The 19,969-nt window shown below is 40.0% G+C and overlaps 1 protein-coding gene across 1 annotated transcript in view; it reads right to left on the bottom strand.

The window, feature by feature from the left end:
• The window catches only part of FGGY (FGGY carbohydrate kinase domain containing), a 424,082-nt gene that overhangs the window by 258,760 nt on the left and 145,353 nt on the right, over positions 1 to 19,969 (bottom strand). Inside the window, exons 6-7 of the mRNA XM_079698487.1 lie at positions 8,039 to 8,083; positions 2,523 to 2,638 (exon numbers count right to left, since the gene is read on the bottom strand). Of these exons, the coding sequence (XP_079554613.1) occupies positions 2,523 to 2,638; positions 8,039 to 8,083 (161 nt within the window). The remainder of the gene's footprint in view (positions 1 to 2,522; positions 2,639 to 8,038; positions 8,084 to 19,969) is intronic.

Raw genomic sequence — 19,969 nt, 5'->3', positions numbered from 1 at the left:
CCGTCTCAATTCAAACAATTGTGCTCAAGTCAAACACATTCTGTCAGTAGATATTTACCAACATCTTCTATGCCAAGATACGCAAGGGTACGGCAGATACAGTCCCTGCCCTCCAGAAGCTTTTAGTTGAGTATCACTTTGCTGTCTGGCTGCCCATTTCCCCTGCTGGACCTGAGGCACTGTCCAAAACCCCAGTCTGGCTGGCTGGAGTCCTGACCCGCCATCATCGGGCTGGCTCCCTCAGCCCCCAGAATAAGACTGACTCTATTCCCCAGTTGCTATCTCAGTTGCTGGCTCCAGATGGTCTGAATACCCAGAATTTTAAAACTAACCACCATATGACTTAAAGTATTAATATTTTTTATACCCTGTGAAGTTATATCCACTCATCAGCTGAGAGCCCATCACACTCTGACTCCTGTCTAGGTGTGGACTATGGATGTTTGTTCCAGTCAAGCTCAAACTGGCTTTGGGTGCTAAATATTGGACTTCTGCTTAATCCTGCTGGAGGCCAGCCATACAGCCACATCAGTTCCCTCAGGTCCCAAATATCCCAAGGAGGAAGTCTGCTTTGGTAGAAAAGCGTAGAGTCAGAGACCCTAGTCCTACTATTGACCCTACAACTAAACAGCAGACAAAAGAACTGAATCTCAGTTTTCCCATCTGTAAAATGGAAATAGCTAAGACAAATAGGTTTGTGAGGGCCAAATGAGATAAACAAATTAATCACCTACCAAATCACCGACCAAAGGACTTAGAATGCAGCTGATGACTAATGACTGCTGCTTTGCTTTCTTCCTCCCTTCCCCTGGTCCCAAGCTCGTCCCCTTCTCTACCAGCTCAGATCCTATGACAGTTTCAGTCAAGCCACAGAAAGTCCAGAAGGGTTCTTTCTGCATACTACCCTGGCTCTGTTCTTTACCCCAGATTTAGCTATTAGTAGTTGAACAGACCATGGACAACTGAGCTATGTTGTCCACAGCATAGCAGTATAGATGCTACGTGGACCTTTCATATTTCTATTCTTATATTCTTGCAATCTAAGAGAGTAGTCATGAGGACTCCACCAGAGAAAGGTTGGACTGAAGTGACCTACTAAGTGACTCGGTTATCAAGGGGGGTTGAAACAATGGCAGACACTACTAGTTGTTCATTCATATTTTATAGCACAGCTCTCAACTTCTGGCCAGTCACACGAATGGTCACCTGACTGCCTGGCCAATTACCACATTTCCCAGCCACCCTTGCAGCCTAATGAGGCCTCGTTAACAAGTGCCGGTCAAATATATACACTACCAAATGTAAAACAGATAGCTAGTGGGAAGCAGCATAGCACAGGGAGATCAGCTCGGTGCTTTGTGCCCACCTAGAGGGGTGGGACAGGGAAGGTGGGAGGGAGACGCAAGAGGGAGGAGATATGGGGATATATGTATATGTATAGCTGATTCACTTCGTTATACAGCAGAAACTAACACACCACTGTAAAGCAATTATACTCCAATGAAGATGTTAAAAAAAAAAAAAGTGCCAGTCAATAGGATGTGATCAGAAATGATGTGGCCCATTTCCGTGTTATGCTTCCTCCAAAGGAATGTGGATGGATTCTTCTGGTCCTTTATATTCTTCCCACTAACTGGCTGGGAACTGATGAGAAATGAAGCTGCTAATCTAGACCCAAAGTTGGAGGATATGTTATGAGAATGGCAGAGCTGCCTGATAATCACTTACCTCTATTCTACTACATAAAAGGGAAATACTCTGCCATCCTGTTTAATCCGCAGTACTTTTAAATTGTCTCATTACAACCTCCTAGCCTGCACACTGAACAATACAGAAGTACTTCTCTTTAATCAGGTATAATTGCCTACCTGATGACAGCTTATTAGAATCGTAGGTAGTAACTATAAGAAATAAACATCTTTCTGTGACATGAACATGTAAACCTGAAACTTTAACATATCAGCTACCATTATATGTACCTAGTATCTGAATTCTTTTACCAGGTAAATTCCTACCAATCATCCACACCTTTACTACCCAGTTAGTGTCGCATAAAACTGGAAGTCAGGGACCCTACGGCTTTAGTCAGGAACCACTGGCTCACGTTCCAGTTTATGTCTTGCTCCTGATCCTTCCAATTTTGACCTCTTCAATTATTTTTTTCTGTATGGCCTTGCCTGGTTCCTTGAACCTAAATCACAAGACATTTTCCTAGGCCTGACTGGAGACAATCCATACACATCCCTTTGATTATGCTATTCCCAGTTGCTCCAGGCAAATATCTTCCTCAGTCTAGCCTCACGTCTAAGAGTCTACATTTCAAGGCAGCTTTTCATAACTCAGTTCCTATAAGCCCCAATACAAGGGCCTAGTAGTCATGGCCTACCCATCATAACTTACTCACTTCTCTTGGAAAAACAGGGCTGTGTTCCTATATTTTAATTCAGACAAAGACAAACAAAAAATAAACACCAATATATTCATGTGTACATACACATAATCAGAAAAAATTATTTTTTTACCGATTTTGCTGTAATTATCTGCAACCAAGTCTTCCAAACCAACCATCTTCCAGAAACTGTCATCCCAGCCTTTCTCTGCAGAGTATGTCCATTTGCACACCAGGGAGCAGAGAGACCTAAGAAAATGGGAGAGAGGTAGAACCAATAATATGAGCCTGGCTTCCTTTATATTTCGCCTAATACTTGTCCAGATATCTGCAATAGTATTGAAAAAGTGGGATAAATTGAAGTAGGTAATTACTCATCCCTGTTTAAATCAAAAGTCCCCACTGACACCTGTTAATGACTGAGAGCATCTTCTTTCTCTTTCAAAAGGGTCCCAGCCCTTTATTTAGGTCTGGATCAAACAGTGTATATAAATATTTGTATTTATATCTATATTCATATTTACATGACATTTGTGAGATAAACAGAAATTACAACAATGACTAGCTACTTGATTATACGGAGCATTATTAAGTGTTAGGTGTGAAACTGATAATCGTGGTTATGTTTTGAAAAAGGCTTCTTAGCTAAATGATACATACTGAAACACTGATGTATAAAATGATATATTGGGCTTCCCTGGTGGCGCAGTGGTTGAGAGTCTGCCTGCCGAAGCAGGGGACACGGGTTCGTGCCCCGGTCCAGGAAGATCCCACATGCCGCAGAGCGGCTAGGCCCGTGAGCCATGGCCGCTGACCCTGCATGTCCGGAGCCTGTGCTCCGCAATGGGAGAGGCCACAGCAGTGAGAGGCCCCCGTACCGCAAAAAAAAAAAAAAAAAAAAAAAAAGAAAAAAAAATGTATATTATCTGGGATCTGCTTTAAAAGAGCAAGTGAAGGGAAAGTGAATGGTGCTGCAGATGGAACAGAACCGGCCACGGGTTGATGGCTGTAGGGCTGAGGGTGGCTAAATGGGTGTTCGCTATACTTCTCTATTTTGTACAGGTTCAAAATTCTCTATGATAAAAAAGTAAAAAAAAAAAGTTCTTGGTATAGATGAGATAACTGCAGTCTAAAGCAATATTTAACAGGAGGAAGACTTGCTTCTGGATGGCGTTTTACTCTCCAGCTTCATTTCTCATCAATTCCCTCTTAGTATTCTAAACTCCAGCAATAAAGAATCCTTTGCAGCACTCTGAAAAGGTCACATTCTCGAACACTTCTGTGCCTCTGCCCCACTCCTAGGTGCCTGGAAAATTCTTCCCAGCTTCTTCACCCTGATAACTTGAAACACTCCCTTTAGCCTAGACTGAGACCCCAGTTCTAGTTTAGATGCTCCTCCTCTGAGATCACAGAGCAGGAATCAAATCTCACACAGACCTTATCACACTGTATAATTAACTGCTTCTTTATATATCTTCTTCCCCAGAGTCCCATGCCTTCCAATCTGTTCTCCCTTGTGTCCAGAGCAAACTTCACAAGGTAAAACCCGATGACACCAACCCTTGATTAAAACCCTTCAACTGCTCCTCACTCCCTTCAGGAAAAAGTCCCGTCCTTAGCTGGGCTCGAAAGACCCTCTGTGACATGACCATGCTGACCTCCAGCTTCCTCGCTTGCCATCCCCACCCTTGCTTTCTCCATTCTGCAACACTGAACTACTTGAAGTATCCTATAGTGGCCTTGATTGCTCACTTCCCTGTACCTTGAAACCTTTACTCCATTCTGCCCAGAATGTTCTTCCCTATTATGTGTCTAACGACTGATTAGCCTTCGTGACTCAGTTCAGACTGCCCCTTTTCAAAAAGCCCCAGTGGAGGGCCAGCTGAGCCCAAAGCCTCTTCTCCAAGTTCAAGGTGGACATACCTGTAGCTTTACACTTAGCACAACAATTGCCTTTGCCCCTTTCCTTCAATATCTCTGCCACTAAACCAGCAACTCCTTCAGAGCAAAACCAGCCCTAATGATCTCCACATCACCAGTACCTAGTCCACATTCAGCCGTATGTCAAGCCATGATGAATACGGATTGAATGGAAGCTCTAGAGAATGAATATGGTCTGTCTGCCTCACCACAGGAAAGTGATAAACCTGGGGAACGCTTGCAGTTGTACAGATAAACCAAAACCTACCTATCTCATAGAGCCAATAGTCTAGGCCTATCTCATTCAGTTATTCACACTGATTCACTGATTCACTCACTTACTTAACACATATTTAGTATTCAGTCACTATGACTCTGGCACTATGCCAGGCTCTGGGGAACCAGTTATAGGCAAAAGACCTGGTCTACTGCTCTCCTAGAAGCTGACAATTTAATCGAGGAGACAGTGATCAAACAATCACACTAAAATCACATCCTAACAAAAATGTTCTGAAGCGGGCTTCCCTGGTGGCGCAGTGGTTGAGAGTCCACCTGCCGATGCAGGGGACACGGGTTCGTGCCCCGGTCCGGGAAGATCCCACATGCCGCGGAGCGGCTGGGCCCGTGAGCCATGGCCGCTGAGCCTGCGCGTCCGGAGCCTGTGCTCCGCAACGGGAGAGGCCACAACAGTGAGAGGCCCGCGTACCACAAAAAAAAAAAAAAAAAAAAAAAAAAAAAAATGTTCTGAAGAAAGTAGAGAGAGAAATGAGAACTTTTAGCAGGAGAACCTGGCGGGAGAAAGGGGGAGAAAGTGTCAGGGAGGGCTCCACAGAAGAGCTCACATTTTGTGAAACCTAAATTGTCTTTTGAAAGCAAACAAATGTTATTTATCAGTATTTTTTTCACACGTGGCATACATGGCAGAACACATTGAGCTAAGTTAAGTGGCACCAATATATTGAAGGAACACTAGTCCCAGTAGAAACTTAATACATATGTGCTAAACCCTTCACCTTATTTAAGCAAAATAATTTTTTGAGGTATAAAGAAAGCAGCCATCTATGCAGCATGTTCTGAAGAATATGCAACAGGATAACTCTTCCTGGCACAACGCCTGAAATTCCAACTTTTTAGAAGCTATGATAGCTCACTGGAAAGAACAATGCAATGAAACAAAAGACTGTGTGGAAGGATTGCTTCTAAGGATCGATCCACATAGGACAACTCTTCACTCCCCAAATGCCCCATTCATTTGCAGACTTCTGTGCCTCTATTCTGTACCTTCCATCTTGACTGATTTTTGCTCCTTTTACTCAACCTTGTCTACTTGGAAAACTCTATGTTGTTCTTATGGTCCAGTTCCAATGTGTTCTCTGCACAAGTTTCCTCACTACCTCCCAGCTAACCTCACGGCTGTCTCCTTTGAAGGAGCATTATAACTTGGAAATGTTTCATTGCAATTCTTAAATGCTGAGGCAGGTTGAGTTCATGGTCCCAAAGTCTTCCGCTCTCTACGTATCCACATACTTTGCCACTTAATTTGCAGTGCTACACCCTCCTCCTCCCAACCTCACACTGTGGGCAGGACCACCTTTCCTACCTTTAGACTTTGGATTCCATCATGTGACTGGATTTGGCCAAAATAGTGAGGCAGAAGTGACTGCATTCCAGTTTCAAGTCTAAGCTTCAAGATACATTACGTGTTTCTGCTTGCTCTCTTGAACTTCTGAGAAGATCACTCAGGGTTAGCCCATTGGTCCCAGGAGGAGGAGAAGAGGTATGTGGGGCAGAGCACTGACCATCAAGCCCAGCCTGGATCACACACCTCCACAGAGCCAAGACTGGAGGGACTGAGTCCAGCTGAGAACAGAACCACCCCACAGAGGACAGCCTAAATGAGCTACCTGTGAGTCAAATAAATGATTACTGTGTTGACCTAAGGAGCATTGGTTGTGGTTTATAGCAGAGCAATAGTTAAACAGCTCAACACTTTACAGTATAACTAAGCTATTCCAGGTAGATGCTCCCTCCCCACCCCCAGTAAGGGCAAGGAGAGGGATGTCCAGTTCTCACAGCAAGTTAGAATAAGTGGCCAGAGAGTATGCTTGGAGTGAAAGTGACCAAACCCAGGAGGCAGGAAGTTTTACAGCTGCAGATGCCTCTGGTAAGTCCCTCCTGCATTAGGTTTATTCAGACACTAGGAGTGTCCCTCCCATTTGGGTCTCTTTAAATCAACTCTTGGGTAATATGGATATACGAGAGCAGCACAACTGGCAATACTCAGAGAGTACATCTGAGGTCACAGGTTCTCCAGAAACCTTCAGCAGAGAGAGAGCAAGTACAGGACTTCGTCTTGTTGGTAAGTAAAGGCAAGCTAGCAGCAGCAGAACAAAAGGTTTGCCTCCCTCTGAGGCTTCTATTAGGACCACTGTTGTCATTCCCTCAGGTGGTTTTTGTTTTTGTTTTTGTTTTGTGGTACGCGGGCCTCTCACTGCTGTGGCCTCTCCTGTTGCGGAGCACAGCCTCCGGACGCGCAGGCTCAGCAGCCACGGCTCACGGGCCCAGCCGCTCCGCGGCATGCGGGATCCTCCCGGACCGGGATACGAACCCGTGTCCCCTGCATCGGCAGGCGGACTCTCAACCACTGCGCCACCAGGGAAGCCCTCCCTCAGGTGTTTTAGTGAATAACCTGCACTCTCAGGATAGCTATTCACCCTCAGGCAAGCTGACCTATCAGCCTGTGTGTGTGTGTGTTCACGTGCACCTACATTCTTGTGTGTGAGAGCATGGGTGGGAGGAGTGATTTGTAGGATCAGAATTCAAGATAGGAGCCCAAAAAAGACAGGGGTTATCCTAGCAGGGTGAATTGTTTCAAAGCTTGGCCGCAGGAAAGGAGAGCTGAGTCCACCCAGGGAAAAGGGTCCCTCACTATTTGTTCCCTGCCAGCAAGAACACCAGGGCAGAAACTGCTGTACCTTTCACTGCTTTCAGATTTGTTAATGTCAGAGACTATAAAAGCCTATAGCCTATATGAGAGTCAAAAGAACATAAACTAAGGAGTAGGCAAAACAAAAATAATACCTAACTTAGGGGACTAGTTTACCTGAGAGAGAAGATCATACAGAACACCTCTAAGAGGAAGGTCTCAGTGAGGTAGAAATGATGAAAACAATTGGAAGAGAACACCAATAATGAAAGCAATGAGAAATGAGAAGGCAGCATGAAAGATTCTGAATTAAAACCACTAACTTTCAATTTTATTAAAAATTTCTGTAGGAGAATTAAAAAAACAAAACAAAACAAAACACTGGCACTGTTAAAAATGGAATTAATGATCTGGAAGACCAAGTGAATGAAATATCTTACTACCTGTAACAAAGACACAAAGGAATAATGAGGGAATAAATAAGAGGCTTGGAGGGCAGATCTGGCAGCCTAACATGAGAATAACAGGGATTCCAGAAGGGATTTTTAAAGAAGAGGAAAAGGAAAAAAAGAAAAGATGAAGGAGATGTTCTAATTAAACAAATACAGTACTAGTATTTATTTATTTATTTATCCATCTATCTATCTATCTATTTATTTATTTATTTATACTGGCTGAAGCGAGATTTAAGTCTGCAGTGAAAAGTCTCATTAAGTCCAGGAAGTGAATCCAGGAAATACTTGAAGTTCAAGCATAAACAGAAAATTATACAAGCTTCCAGGCAGAAAAAATAAGTTACTTACACAGGCAAGAGATTTAGCCTAGCTAAGGAATTCTCATCTACAACTCTGGAATGTAGAAGACAGTGGGAAAATGTACAGACCATTAAGAAAAATGATCCAAAAATCCTGTATCTAGAAAAAAATATTATTCAGCTGTTGGGGAAAGGAAAAGATTTTCAACGTGCAAGGATTCAAAAGTAAACTTCCCATGTATGTTCTCCGAGGACAATACTTGAGAAAGAACATAACCAAAAAACAATTGCTTCTGAGCAGCTATCTCAACAGAGAGGAAATCAAAGACTAGAGGAAGCAGTGGTGGTGAACGCTGATATTAATTCATATTCTCTCTCTCTCTCTCTCCATAGTGTGTGTACATACATATATATACATACACATGTATATATGGGTACATACATATTTAAATCTAAATAGATGATGATCATGTAGACAGGAATTTGTAATATTAAGCTTTCTTGAAACACAACAGGTATGCTATATTAGAAGGAAAATCTAATGATAGCCTGGAACTGAAAATATTAAGTTAGCAAAACATCAAAGTCAGACATTGGACAAGGGGTACGCAGGAAAAGGACTTTGTATGTGTGGGCAGAACATAAGTTTAACGTTGGTTGTAAGAAATGATAGGGTAATCACTAATGGGAAAAAAAAAGCTTAGCAGAATGTTCAAATTAACAAGCAATAAAAAGGTAATAAAGAGAGAATGAACAGTGAAACCAAACTAAACCAATTAAAATAAAGAGAGCAAGTAATGTAATATAAACAGAAAACAAAAATAAAATATAAAGAATAAAATCAATTATTTCAGTTATTAAAACAAATGTGAATGAGCTGAATTCTACAATTGGTTGAAAGATAATAATCACACCGGGGTTAAAATTAAGGGATATCTTGCTTACAATACAGGTTTTAAAAAATGTGATAAAGAGGTTTTGCTTTTTTATTTAAAAAAAAGGGCAGCAAAGAAATGGCAAATACAAATTTTTAAAAATATGACAACATAAATATCCGAGTAGAATACAAGATCAAAAATATTAGCAAAACAAAGAGGATGACTCCAATGACTAAATGCTCAAAGAAGAATATTAGCATTCGTTTAATTTTATGAACTGAACAACATAATGTGAAACATAAAATAAGAGTTCTTAGAAATTTTAAAAAAGGCACTTGAAAAGAGAGACAATTTATTTAAAGATTTTATTATTCTTTGAGAATTTGAAGAAACAGGTAAACCAAAAGAATAATACTGCTATTACTGAAGGATTAAAAGACTCCAATGCAGTCAACAAACTCAATTCTATATATTCATATGGGGGAGAGAAAGGAAGAATGTTTTACAATACAAGCAGAGACCAGATGGGTAAAGTGGTATTTCACAAAGAAATTTAGAGGTTTAAAATATTTTACTGGAAAAGAAAGATGTCTGAAAATTAATAACCTAAGAAGGTAACATAAGAAACTATGAAAAACAGTAATAGATTAAAATGAAAGAAAGATCAAAAAGGAGGAGTAAAGATAAAAGCAGATGAAAGACATAAAATAGCAAGATAAAATTCAGGGAATCAACAGAGCCAAAACATGGTTCTAAGAAAAGACAAATGAAACAGAAAAGCCTCTGGTAAAAACTGAGGAAGAGAAAAGAAGAGACGGTAAAAATAACAAATATCATGAATGGAAATGGGGGCTATAACTGCAGATAAAGCAGACATTAACAGGAAGAATAATGGAATTACATGAATAACATTATGCTAGTAAACTTGAAAATTTAGATGAAATAGACAGCTTAATAGAAAAACAGAACTTATCACAACTGACTCAAAAACACAGGAAACCTTAATAAATTTATTACCATTAAAGAAATTGAGTCAGCAGTTAAAAATCACTGCTCAAATAAAACTTCAAGCCCGGATAGTTGTACTGGAAAGTTCTAACAAACGTTCAAGGAACAGAGTGCTCCAAAATATTTCAGAATCTAGAAAAAGAAGGAATGTTCCCCAAGTTAATTATAAAGGTAGGATAACTATGTTACAAAAACGAAGCAGAGATAAGAAACAAAAATCAGAGGCCGCTCTCACATTATGAATGAGAACATAAAAATTCTAAATAAGACATAACCAAATTTAATATAAAAATGTGGAAAAAATACATCAAGAACAACATTCAAGAATGTTTTAATAACAGAAGATATATGGATGTATTTTACCACAGTGTTTTATTAAGAGAGAGAAAAATGATCAACTCATATTGAAGAATAGAAAATATTTGAAGTTAAATGCCACATCAAGACAGAAACTCGGGCTTCCCTGGTGGCATAGTGGTTGAGAGTCCACAGAGTCCGCCGCAGGGTCCAATGCAGGGGACACGGGTTCGTGCCCCGGTCCGGGAAGATCCCACATGCCGCGGAGCAGCCGGGCCTGTGAGCCATGGCCGCTGAGCCTGCGCGTCTGGAGCCTGTGCTCCGCAACAGGAGAGGCCACAACAGTGAGAGGCCCGCATACCGCAAAGAAAAAAAAAAAGACAGAAACTCACTAAAGTGGGAATAACAGAAGCTTCTGCTTCTAAACATGATGGAGTAACAGAGACTGGATTTTACCCCCCTGCCTTAAATAACTAGAAAAGTCCAAGTAAACATAAGAAGCAATTGTTTCCAGACTTTGTACAAGTGGCAGCACAGGTCTGTGATCCCTGAGAGAAGGAAACAATGGGGTTAGCCCTAAGATGGTGCTGGCTTTCTGCCTGGGAGCACACACCAGACCACAAAGCAGAAAGAGGGATGCCAGGGAAAACACAGCAGTATCATGAAGCTAAGGGGACTGAGATCAGAATCCAGGGAATTTAAGGTAGCTGGAAGCACAGACTTCCTAAGAGGAGGTAGCAATGCAGAAAGAGGGCCCTGAAAATTTGCACAAGTGTCCCATGAACTCTTTGCTGACTACTGAGATGTAGATATGCACACTGACACTCCGTGAGGTCTGATGAAGGAGTGACTGGAAATCTAAGAGCGGAACAGTTCTGAGTTCACGAAGAGCTAGGAGTCACTTGAGTTACTAAAATTAAGAGTGGAACATCCTCACCGATCACATGAGACATTCAGTGGAGACCCCAAAAGACACATGCCTTAGCAGTGTGACTACACTACCTGCACTAACAAAGTTTAAAAAGAAGTCTACAAAGGATAAAACTAAGCCCAAAGTACATTAATAGCCTCCCACGCAAAGTAGCTCAACAATCCTTAAAAGAAGCCAATAAAATCCAGACACTCACAACATAAAATTGACCCTGTTAGCATCTAATAAAAAATATTTGGGGGACTGGTTCAAGATGGCAGAGTAGAAGGACATGCACTCACTTCCTCTTGCAAGAGCACTGGAATCACAACTAACTGATGAACATTCATCGACTGGAAGACACTGGAACTCACCAAAAAAGATACCCCACATCCAAAGACAAAGGAGAAGCTGCAGTGAGATGGTAGGAGGGGCACAATCACAATAAAATCAAATCTCATAACCACTGGGTGGTTGACTCACAAACTGGAGAACACTTATACCACAGAAGTCCACCCACCGGACTGAAGTTTCTGAGCCCCATGTCAGGCTTCCCAACCTGGGGATCTGGCAATGGGAGGAGTAATTCCTAGAGAATCAGACTTTGAAGGCTAGCAGGATTTGATTGAAGGACTTTGACAAGACTGGGGGAAACGGAGACTCCACTCTTGGAGGGTACACACAAAATAGTGAGCATATGAGGACCCAGGGAAAGGAGCAGTGACCCACTAGGATACTGAACCAGACCTACCTGCTAATATTGGAGGGTCTCCTGCAGAGGTGGGGGGGTGGCTGTGGCTCACTGCGGGGACAAGGACACTGGCAGCAGAAGTTCTGGGAAGTACTCCTTGGTGTGAGCCCTCCCAGAGTCTGCCATTAGCCCCACCAAAGAGCAGGGTAGGTCCCAGTGCTGGGTCACCTCAGGCCAAACAACCAACAGGGAGGGAACCCAGCCCCACCTATCATCAGACAAGCAGATTAAAGTTTTACTGAGCTCTGCCCACCAGAGCAACACCCAACGCTACCCACCACCAGTACCCCCCATCAGGAAGCTTCCACAAGCCTCTTAGATAGCCTCATCCAACACAGGGCACACCGCAGAAGCAAGAAGAACGAAAATTCTGGAGCCTGTGGAACAAAAACTACATTCACAAAAAGAGAGACAAGATGAAAAGGCAGAGGACTTTGTACCAGGTGAAAGAACAAGATAAAACCCCAGAAAAACAACTAAACGAAGTGGAGATAGGCAACATTCCAGAAAATGAATTCAGAATAATAACAGGGAAGATGATCCAGAACCTCAGAAAAAGAATGAAGGCAAAGATCTAGAAGATGCAAGGAATGTTTAACAAAGACCTAGAAGAATTAAAGAACAAACAAACAGAGATGAACAATACAATAACTGAAATGAAAAATACACTAGAAGGAATCAATAGCAGAATAACTGAGGCAGAAAAACAGATAAGTGGCCTGGAAGGCAGAATGGTGGAAATCACTGCCGCAGAACAGAATAAAGAAAAAGAATGAAAAGAAATGAAGACAGCCTAAGAGACTTCTGGGACAACATTAAACGCATCAACATTCACATTATAGGGGTCCCAGAAGGAGAAGAGAGAGAGAAATGACCTGAGAAAATATTTAAACAGAAAACTTCCCTAACATGGGAAAGTTGAAAACTTTCCCTAACATGGGAAAGAAAATAGCCACCCAAGTCCAGGAAACACAGAGAGTCTCAGCCAGGATAAACCCAAGGAGAAACACACTGAGACACACAGTAATCAAACTGAGAAAAATGAAAGACAAAGAAAAATTATTGAAAGAAGCAAGAGAAAAGCGGCAAATAATATAAAAGGGAACTCCCATAAGGTTAACAGCTGGTTTCTCAGCAGAAACTCTACAAGCCAGAAGCAAATGGCATGATATATTCAAAGTGATGAAAGGGAAGAACCCACAACCAAGATTACCCTAGCCAGCAAGGATCTCATTCAGATTCGGCAGAGAAATCAAAAGCTTTACAGACAATCAAAAGGTAAGACAAGTCAGCACCACCAAATCAGTTCTACAACAAATGGTAAAGGAACTTCTCAAAGCGGGAAACACAAGAAAATGACATACAAAAACAAACACAAAACAATTAAGAAAATGGTAACAGGAACATACATATCGATAATTACCTTAAATGTGAATGGATTAAATGCTCCAACCGAAAGACACAGGCTCGATGAATGGATACAAAAACAAGACCCCTATATATGCTGTCTACAAGAGATCCACTTCAGACCTAGGGACACATACAGACTGAAAGTGAGGGGATGGAAAAAGATATTCCATGCAAATGGAAATCAAAAGAAAGCAGGAGTAGCAATACTCATATCAGATAAAATAGACTTTAAAATAAAGAATGTTACAAGAGACAAGGAAGGACACTATATAATGATCAAGGGATCAATCCAAGAAAATATAACAATTATAAATATATATGCACCCAACACAGGAGCACCTCATTACCTAAGGCAAATGCTAACAGCTATAAAAGAGGAAATCCACAGTAACACAATAATAGTGGGGGACTTTTTAACACCTCACTGACACCAATGGACAGATCATCCAGACAAAAAATTAATAAGGAAACACAAGCTTTTAATGACACAATAGACCAGATAGATTTAATTGATATTTATAGGATATTCCATCCAAAAACAGCAGATTACACTTTCTTCTCAAGTGCACATGGAACATTCTCCAAGATATATCACATCTTGGGTCACAAATCAAGCAAATCACAATCGGTAAATTTAAGAAAATTTAAATCATATCGGGCATCTTTTCTGACCACAATGCTTCGAGATTAGAAATCAATCACAGGGAAAAATACGTAAACAACACAAACACATGGAGGCTAAACAATACATTACTAAATAACCAAGAGATCACTGAAGAAATCAAAGATGAAATCAAAAAATACCTAGAGACAAGCTACAATGAAAATACGATGATCCAAAACCTATGGAATGCAGCAAAAGCAGTTCTAAGAGGGAAGTTTATAGCTATAAAAGCCTACCTCAAGAAACAAGAAAAATCTCAAATAAACAATCTAACCTTACACCTAAAGGAACTAGAGGAAGAAGAACAAACAAAACCCAAAGTTAGTACAAGGAAAGAAATCATAAAGATCAGACCAGAAATAAATGAAATAGAAACAAAGAAAACAATAGCAAAGATCAATAAAACTAAAAACTGGTTCTTTGAGAAGATAAACAAAATTGATAAACCATTAGCCAGACTCATCAAGAAAAAGAGGGAGAGGACTCAAATCAATAAAATTAGAAATGAAAAAGGAGAAGTTACAACAGACACCGCAGAAATCCAAAGCACCGTAAGAGATTACTATAAGCAACTCTATGCCAATAAAATGGACAACCTGGAAGAAATGGACAAACTCCTAGAAAGGAAGAAATAGAAAATATGTACAGACCAATCACAAGTAATAAAATTGAAATTAAAAATCTTCCAACAAACAAAAGCCCAGGACCAGATGGCTTCACAGGCGAATTCTATCAAACATTTAGAGAAGAGCTAACACCTACCCTTCTGAAACTCTTCCATAATATAGCAGAGGGAGGAACACTCCCAAACTCATTCTATGAGGCCACCATCACCCTGATACCTAAACCAGACAAAGATGTCACAAAGAAAGAAAACTACAGGCAGTATCACTGATGAACAAAGATGCAAAAATCCTCAAGAAAATACTAGCAAACAGAATCCAACAACACATTAAAAGGATCATACACCATGATCCAGTTAGATTTATTCCAAGAATTCAAAGATTCTTCAATATATGCAAATCAATGTGATAAACCATATTAACAAATTGAAGGAAAAAAAATGATAATCTCGAAAGATGCAGAAAAAGTTTTCAACAAAAGTCAACACCCGTTTATGATAAAAACCCTCCAGAAAGTAGGCACAGAGGGAACTTACCTCAACATAATAAAGGCCACATATGACAAACCCACAGCCAACATCGTTCTCAATGGTGAAAAACTGAAATCATTTCCTCTAACACAGGAACAAGACAAGGTTGTCCACTCTCACCACTATTATTCAACATAGTTTTGCAAGTTTTAGGCACAACAATCAGAGAAGAGAAAGAAATAAAATGAATCCAAATCAGAAAAGAAGAAGTAAAGTTGTCACTGTATGCAGATGACATGATACTATACACAGAGAATCCTAAAGATGCCACCAGAAAACTACTAGAGGTAATCAATGAATTTGGTAAGGTAGCAGGATACAAAATTAAGGCACAGAAATCCCTTGCATTCCAACACTCTAATGATGAAATATCTGAAAGAGAAATTAAGGAAACACTCCCATTTACCATTGCAAAAAAAAGAATAAACCTACCTAAGGAGAAAAAAGAACTGTATGCAGAAAGCTATAAAACACTGCTAAAAGAAATGAAAGATGATACAGACAGATGGAGAGACATACCATGTTCTTCCATTGGAAGAATCATAATTGTGAAAATGACTATACTACCCAAGCAATCTACACATTCAGTGCAATCACTATCAAACAAACAATGGCATTTTTCACAGAACTAGAACAAAAAATTTCACAATTTGTATGGAAACATGAAAGACCCCCCAATAGCCAAAGCAATCTTGAGAAAGAAAAATGGAGCTGGAGGAATCGGGCTCCCAGACTTCAGACTATACTACAAAGCTACAGTAAGCAAGACAGTATGGTACTGGCACAAAAACAGAAATATAGATCAATGGAACAGGATAGAAAGCTCAGAGTTAAACCCACACACATATGGTCACCTTATTTTTGAAAAAGGAGGCAAAAATATACAGTGGAGAAAAGACAGTCTCTTCAATAAGTGATGCTGGGAAAACTGGACAGCTACATGTAAAAGAAGGAAATTAGAACACTCCCTAACACCATACACAAAAATAAACTCAAAATGGATTAAAGACCTAAATGTAAGGCCAGACACTATTCAAACTCTTAGAGGAAAACATAGGCAGAACGCTCTATGACATAAATCACAGCAAGATCCTTTTTGACCCACCTCATAGAGAAATGGAAATAAAAAAAATAAACAAATGGGACCTAATGAAACTTAAAAGCTTTTGCACAGCAAAGGAAACCATAAACAAGACCAAAAGACAACCCTCAGAATGGGAGAAAATATTTGCAAATGAAGCAGCTGACAAAGGGTTAATCTCCAAAATTCACAAGCAGCTCATGAAGCTCAATAACAAAAAAACAAACAACCCAATCCAAAAATGGGCAGAAGACCTAAATAGACATTTCTCCAAAGAAGATATACAGATTGCCAACAAACACATGAAACGATGCTCAACATCACTAATCATTAGAGAAATGCAAATCAAAACTACAATGAGGTATCACCTCACACCAGTCAGAATGGCCATATCAAAAAATCTACAAACAATAAATGCTGGGGAGGGTATGGAGAGAGGGGAACCCTCTTGCACTGTTGGTGGGGATGTAAACTGATACAGCCACTATGGAGAATGGTATGGAGGTTCCTTAAAAAACTAAAAATAGAGCTACCATACGACCCAATAATCCCACTACTGGGCATATACCCTGAGAAAACCATCATTCAAAAAGAGTCATGTCCCACAATGTTCACTGCACCTCTATTTACAATAGCCAGGACATGGAAGCAACTTAAGTCTCCATCAACAGATGAATGGATGAAGAAGATGTGGCACATATATAAAATGGAATATTACTCAGCCATAAAGAGAAACGAAACTGAGTTACTTGTAGTGAGGTGGATGGACCTAGAGTCTGTTATACAGAGTGAAGTAAGTCAGAAAGAGAAAAACAAATACCATATGCTAATACATATATATGGAATCTAAAGGAAAATGGTTATCAAGAACCTAGGGGCAGGACAGGAATAAAGACGCAGATGTAGAGAACGGACTTGAGGACATGGGGAGGGGGAAGGGTAAGCTGGGATGAAGTGAAAGAGTGGCATGGACATATATACACTACCAAATGTAAAATAGATAGCTAGTGGGAAGCAGCCACATAGCACAGGGAGATCACCTCAGTGCTTTGTGACCACCTAGAGGGGTGGGATAGGGAGAGTGGGAGGGAGATGCAAGAGGGAGGAGATATGGGGACATATGTATATGTATAGCTGATTCAGTTTGTTATAAAGCAGAAACTAATGCACCACTGTAAAGCAATTATAGTCCAATAAGGATGTTTAAAAAAAAATCTTCCAACACACAAAAGTCCAGGACCAGAAGGCTTTACAGGTGAATTCTATCAAACATTTAGAGAAGAGTTAACACTCATCCATCTCAAACTCTTCCAAAAAGCTTCTGAGGAAGGAAAACTCCCAAACTCATTCTACCAGGCCACCAACACCCTGACACCAAAACCAGACAGAGGTACTACAGAAAAAGAAAATTACAGACCAATATCACTGATCAATATAGATGGATAAATCCTCAACAAAACACTAGCAAACATAATCCAACAACACATTAAAGGGATCATACACCATGATCAAGTGGGATTTATCCCACAGATGCAAGGAATCTTCAATATATGCAAATCAATCAATGTGATACACCACATTAACAAACTGAAGAATAAAAACCATATGAGCACCTCAGTAGATGCAGAAAAAGCTTTTGACAAAATTCGACACCCATTTATGATAAAAACTCTCCAGAAAGTATGCATAGAGGGAACCTACCTCAACATAATAAAGCCCATATATGACAAACCCACAGCAAACAGCATTCTCAATGATGAAAAACTGAAAGCATTTCCTCTAAGATGAGGAAGAGGACAAGGATGTCCACTCTCACCACTATTATTCAACATAGTTTTGGAAGCCCTAGCCACGGCAATCAGAGAAGAGAAAGAAATAAAAGGAATACAAATTGGAAAAGAAGAATTAAAACCGTCACTGTTTGCAGATGACATGATACTATACATAGAGAATCCTAAAGACGCCACCAGAGAACTACTAGAGTTAATCAATGAATTTGGTAATGTAGCAGGATACAAAATTAATGCACAGAAATCTCTTGCATTCCTATATGCTAACAGTGAAAGATAAAAAAGAGAAATTAAGGAAACAATCCCATTCACCACTGCAACAAAAAGAATAAAATACCTGGGAATAAACCTACCTAAGGAGGTAAAAGACCTGTACTAAGAAAACTATACAACACTGATGAACAAAATCAAAGATGACACAAACAGATGCAGAGATATGCCATGTTCTTGGATTGAAAGAATCAATATTGTGAAAATGACTATGCTACCCAAAGCAATCTACAGATTCAATGCAATCCCTATCAAATTACCAGTGGCATTTTTTACAGAACTAGAACAAAAAAATCTTAAAATTTGTATGGGGACACAAAAGACTTTGAAAAGCCAGAGCAATCTTGGAGAGAAAAAACAGAGCTAGAGGAATCAGACTCCCTGACTTCACACTATACGACAAAGCTACAGGTAATCAAGACAAAATGGTACTGGCACAAAAACAGAAATGTAGATCAACAGAACAGGATAGAGAGCCCAGAGATAAACCCACACACTTGTGGTCAACTAATCTATGACAAAGGAGGCAAGGATATACAATGGACAAAAGACAGTCTCTTCAATAAGTGATGCTGGGAAAACTGGACAGCTACATGTAAAAGAATGAAATTAAAACACTCCCTAACACCATGCACAAAAATAAACTCAAGATGGATTAACGACCTAAATGTAAGACCAGACACTATAAAAGTCTTAAGAGGAAAACATAGGAAGAACATTCTTTGACATAAATCACAGCAAGAATTTTTTTTGACCCACCTCCTAGAGTAATGGCAAGAAAAACAAAAATAAACAAATGGGACCTAATGAAACTTAAAAGCTTTTGCACAGAAAAGGAAACTACAAACAAGATAAAAAGACAACCCTCAGTATGGGACAAAATATTTGCAAATGAATCAATGGACAGAGGATTAATCTCCAAAATATATAAACAGCTCATGCAGCTCAATATTAAAAAAAAAAAACCCAATCAAAAAATGGGCAGAAGACCTAAATAGACATCTCTCCAAAGAAGACATACAGATGGCCAAGAAGCATATGAAAAGCTACTCAACATCACTATTAGAGAAATGCAAATCAAAAGTACAATGAGGTATCACCTCATACCAGTTAAAATGGGCATCATCAGAAAATCTACAAACAACAAGTGCTGGAGAGGGTGTGGAGAAAAGGGAACCCTCTTGCTCTGTTGGTGGGAATGTAAATTGATACAGCTACTATGGAGAACAGTATGGAGGTTCCTTAAAAAACTAAAAATAGAATTACCATATGACTCAGCAATCCCACTACTGGGCATATACCCAGAGAAAAACCATAATTCAAAAAGACACATGCACCCCAATGTGCACTGCAGCACTATTTACAATCGCCAGGTCATGGAAGCAACCTAAATGCCCATCAACAGACGAATGGATAAAGAAGATGTGGTACATATATACAGTGGAATATTATTCAGCCATAAAAAGGAATGAAACTGGGTCATTTGTAGAGATGTGGATGGACCTAGGGACTGTCATACAGGGTGAAGGAAGTCAGAAAGAGAAAAACAAATATCGTATGTTAATGTATATATGTGGAATCTAGAAAAATGGTAGAGATGAACCAGTTTGCATGGCAGAAATAGAGACACAGATGTAGAGAACAAACGTATGGACACCAAGGAGTGAAAGTTGGGGGCGGGGGATGAATTGAGAGATTGGGATTGACATATATACACTAATATGTATAAAAGAGATAACTAATAAGGACCTGCTGTATAATGAATAAA

The sequence above is a fragment of the Hyperoodon ampullatus genome (assembly GCF_949752795.1).
Source record: "Hyperoodon ampullatus genome assembly, chromosome: 2".
Taxonomy (NCBI): domain Eukaryota; kingdom Metazoa; phylum Chordata; class Mammalia; order Artiodactyla; family Ziphiidae; genus Hyperoodon; species Hyperoodon ampullatus.
The sequence above is the reverse complement of the archived record's forward strand: the minus strand, read 5'-3'. Positions and strand labels throughout refer to the sequence as shown.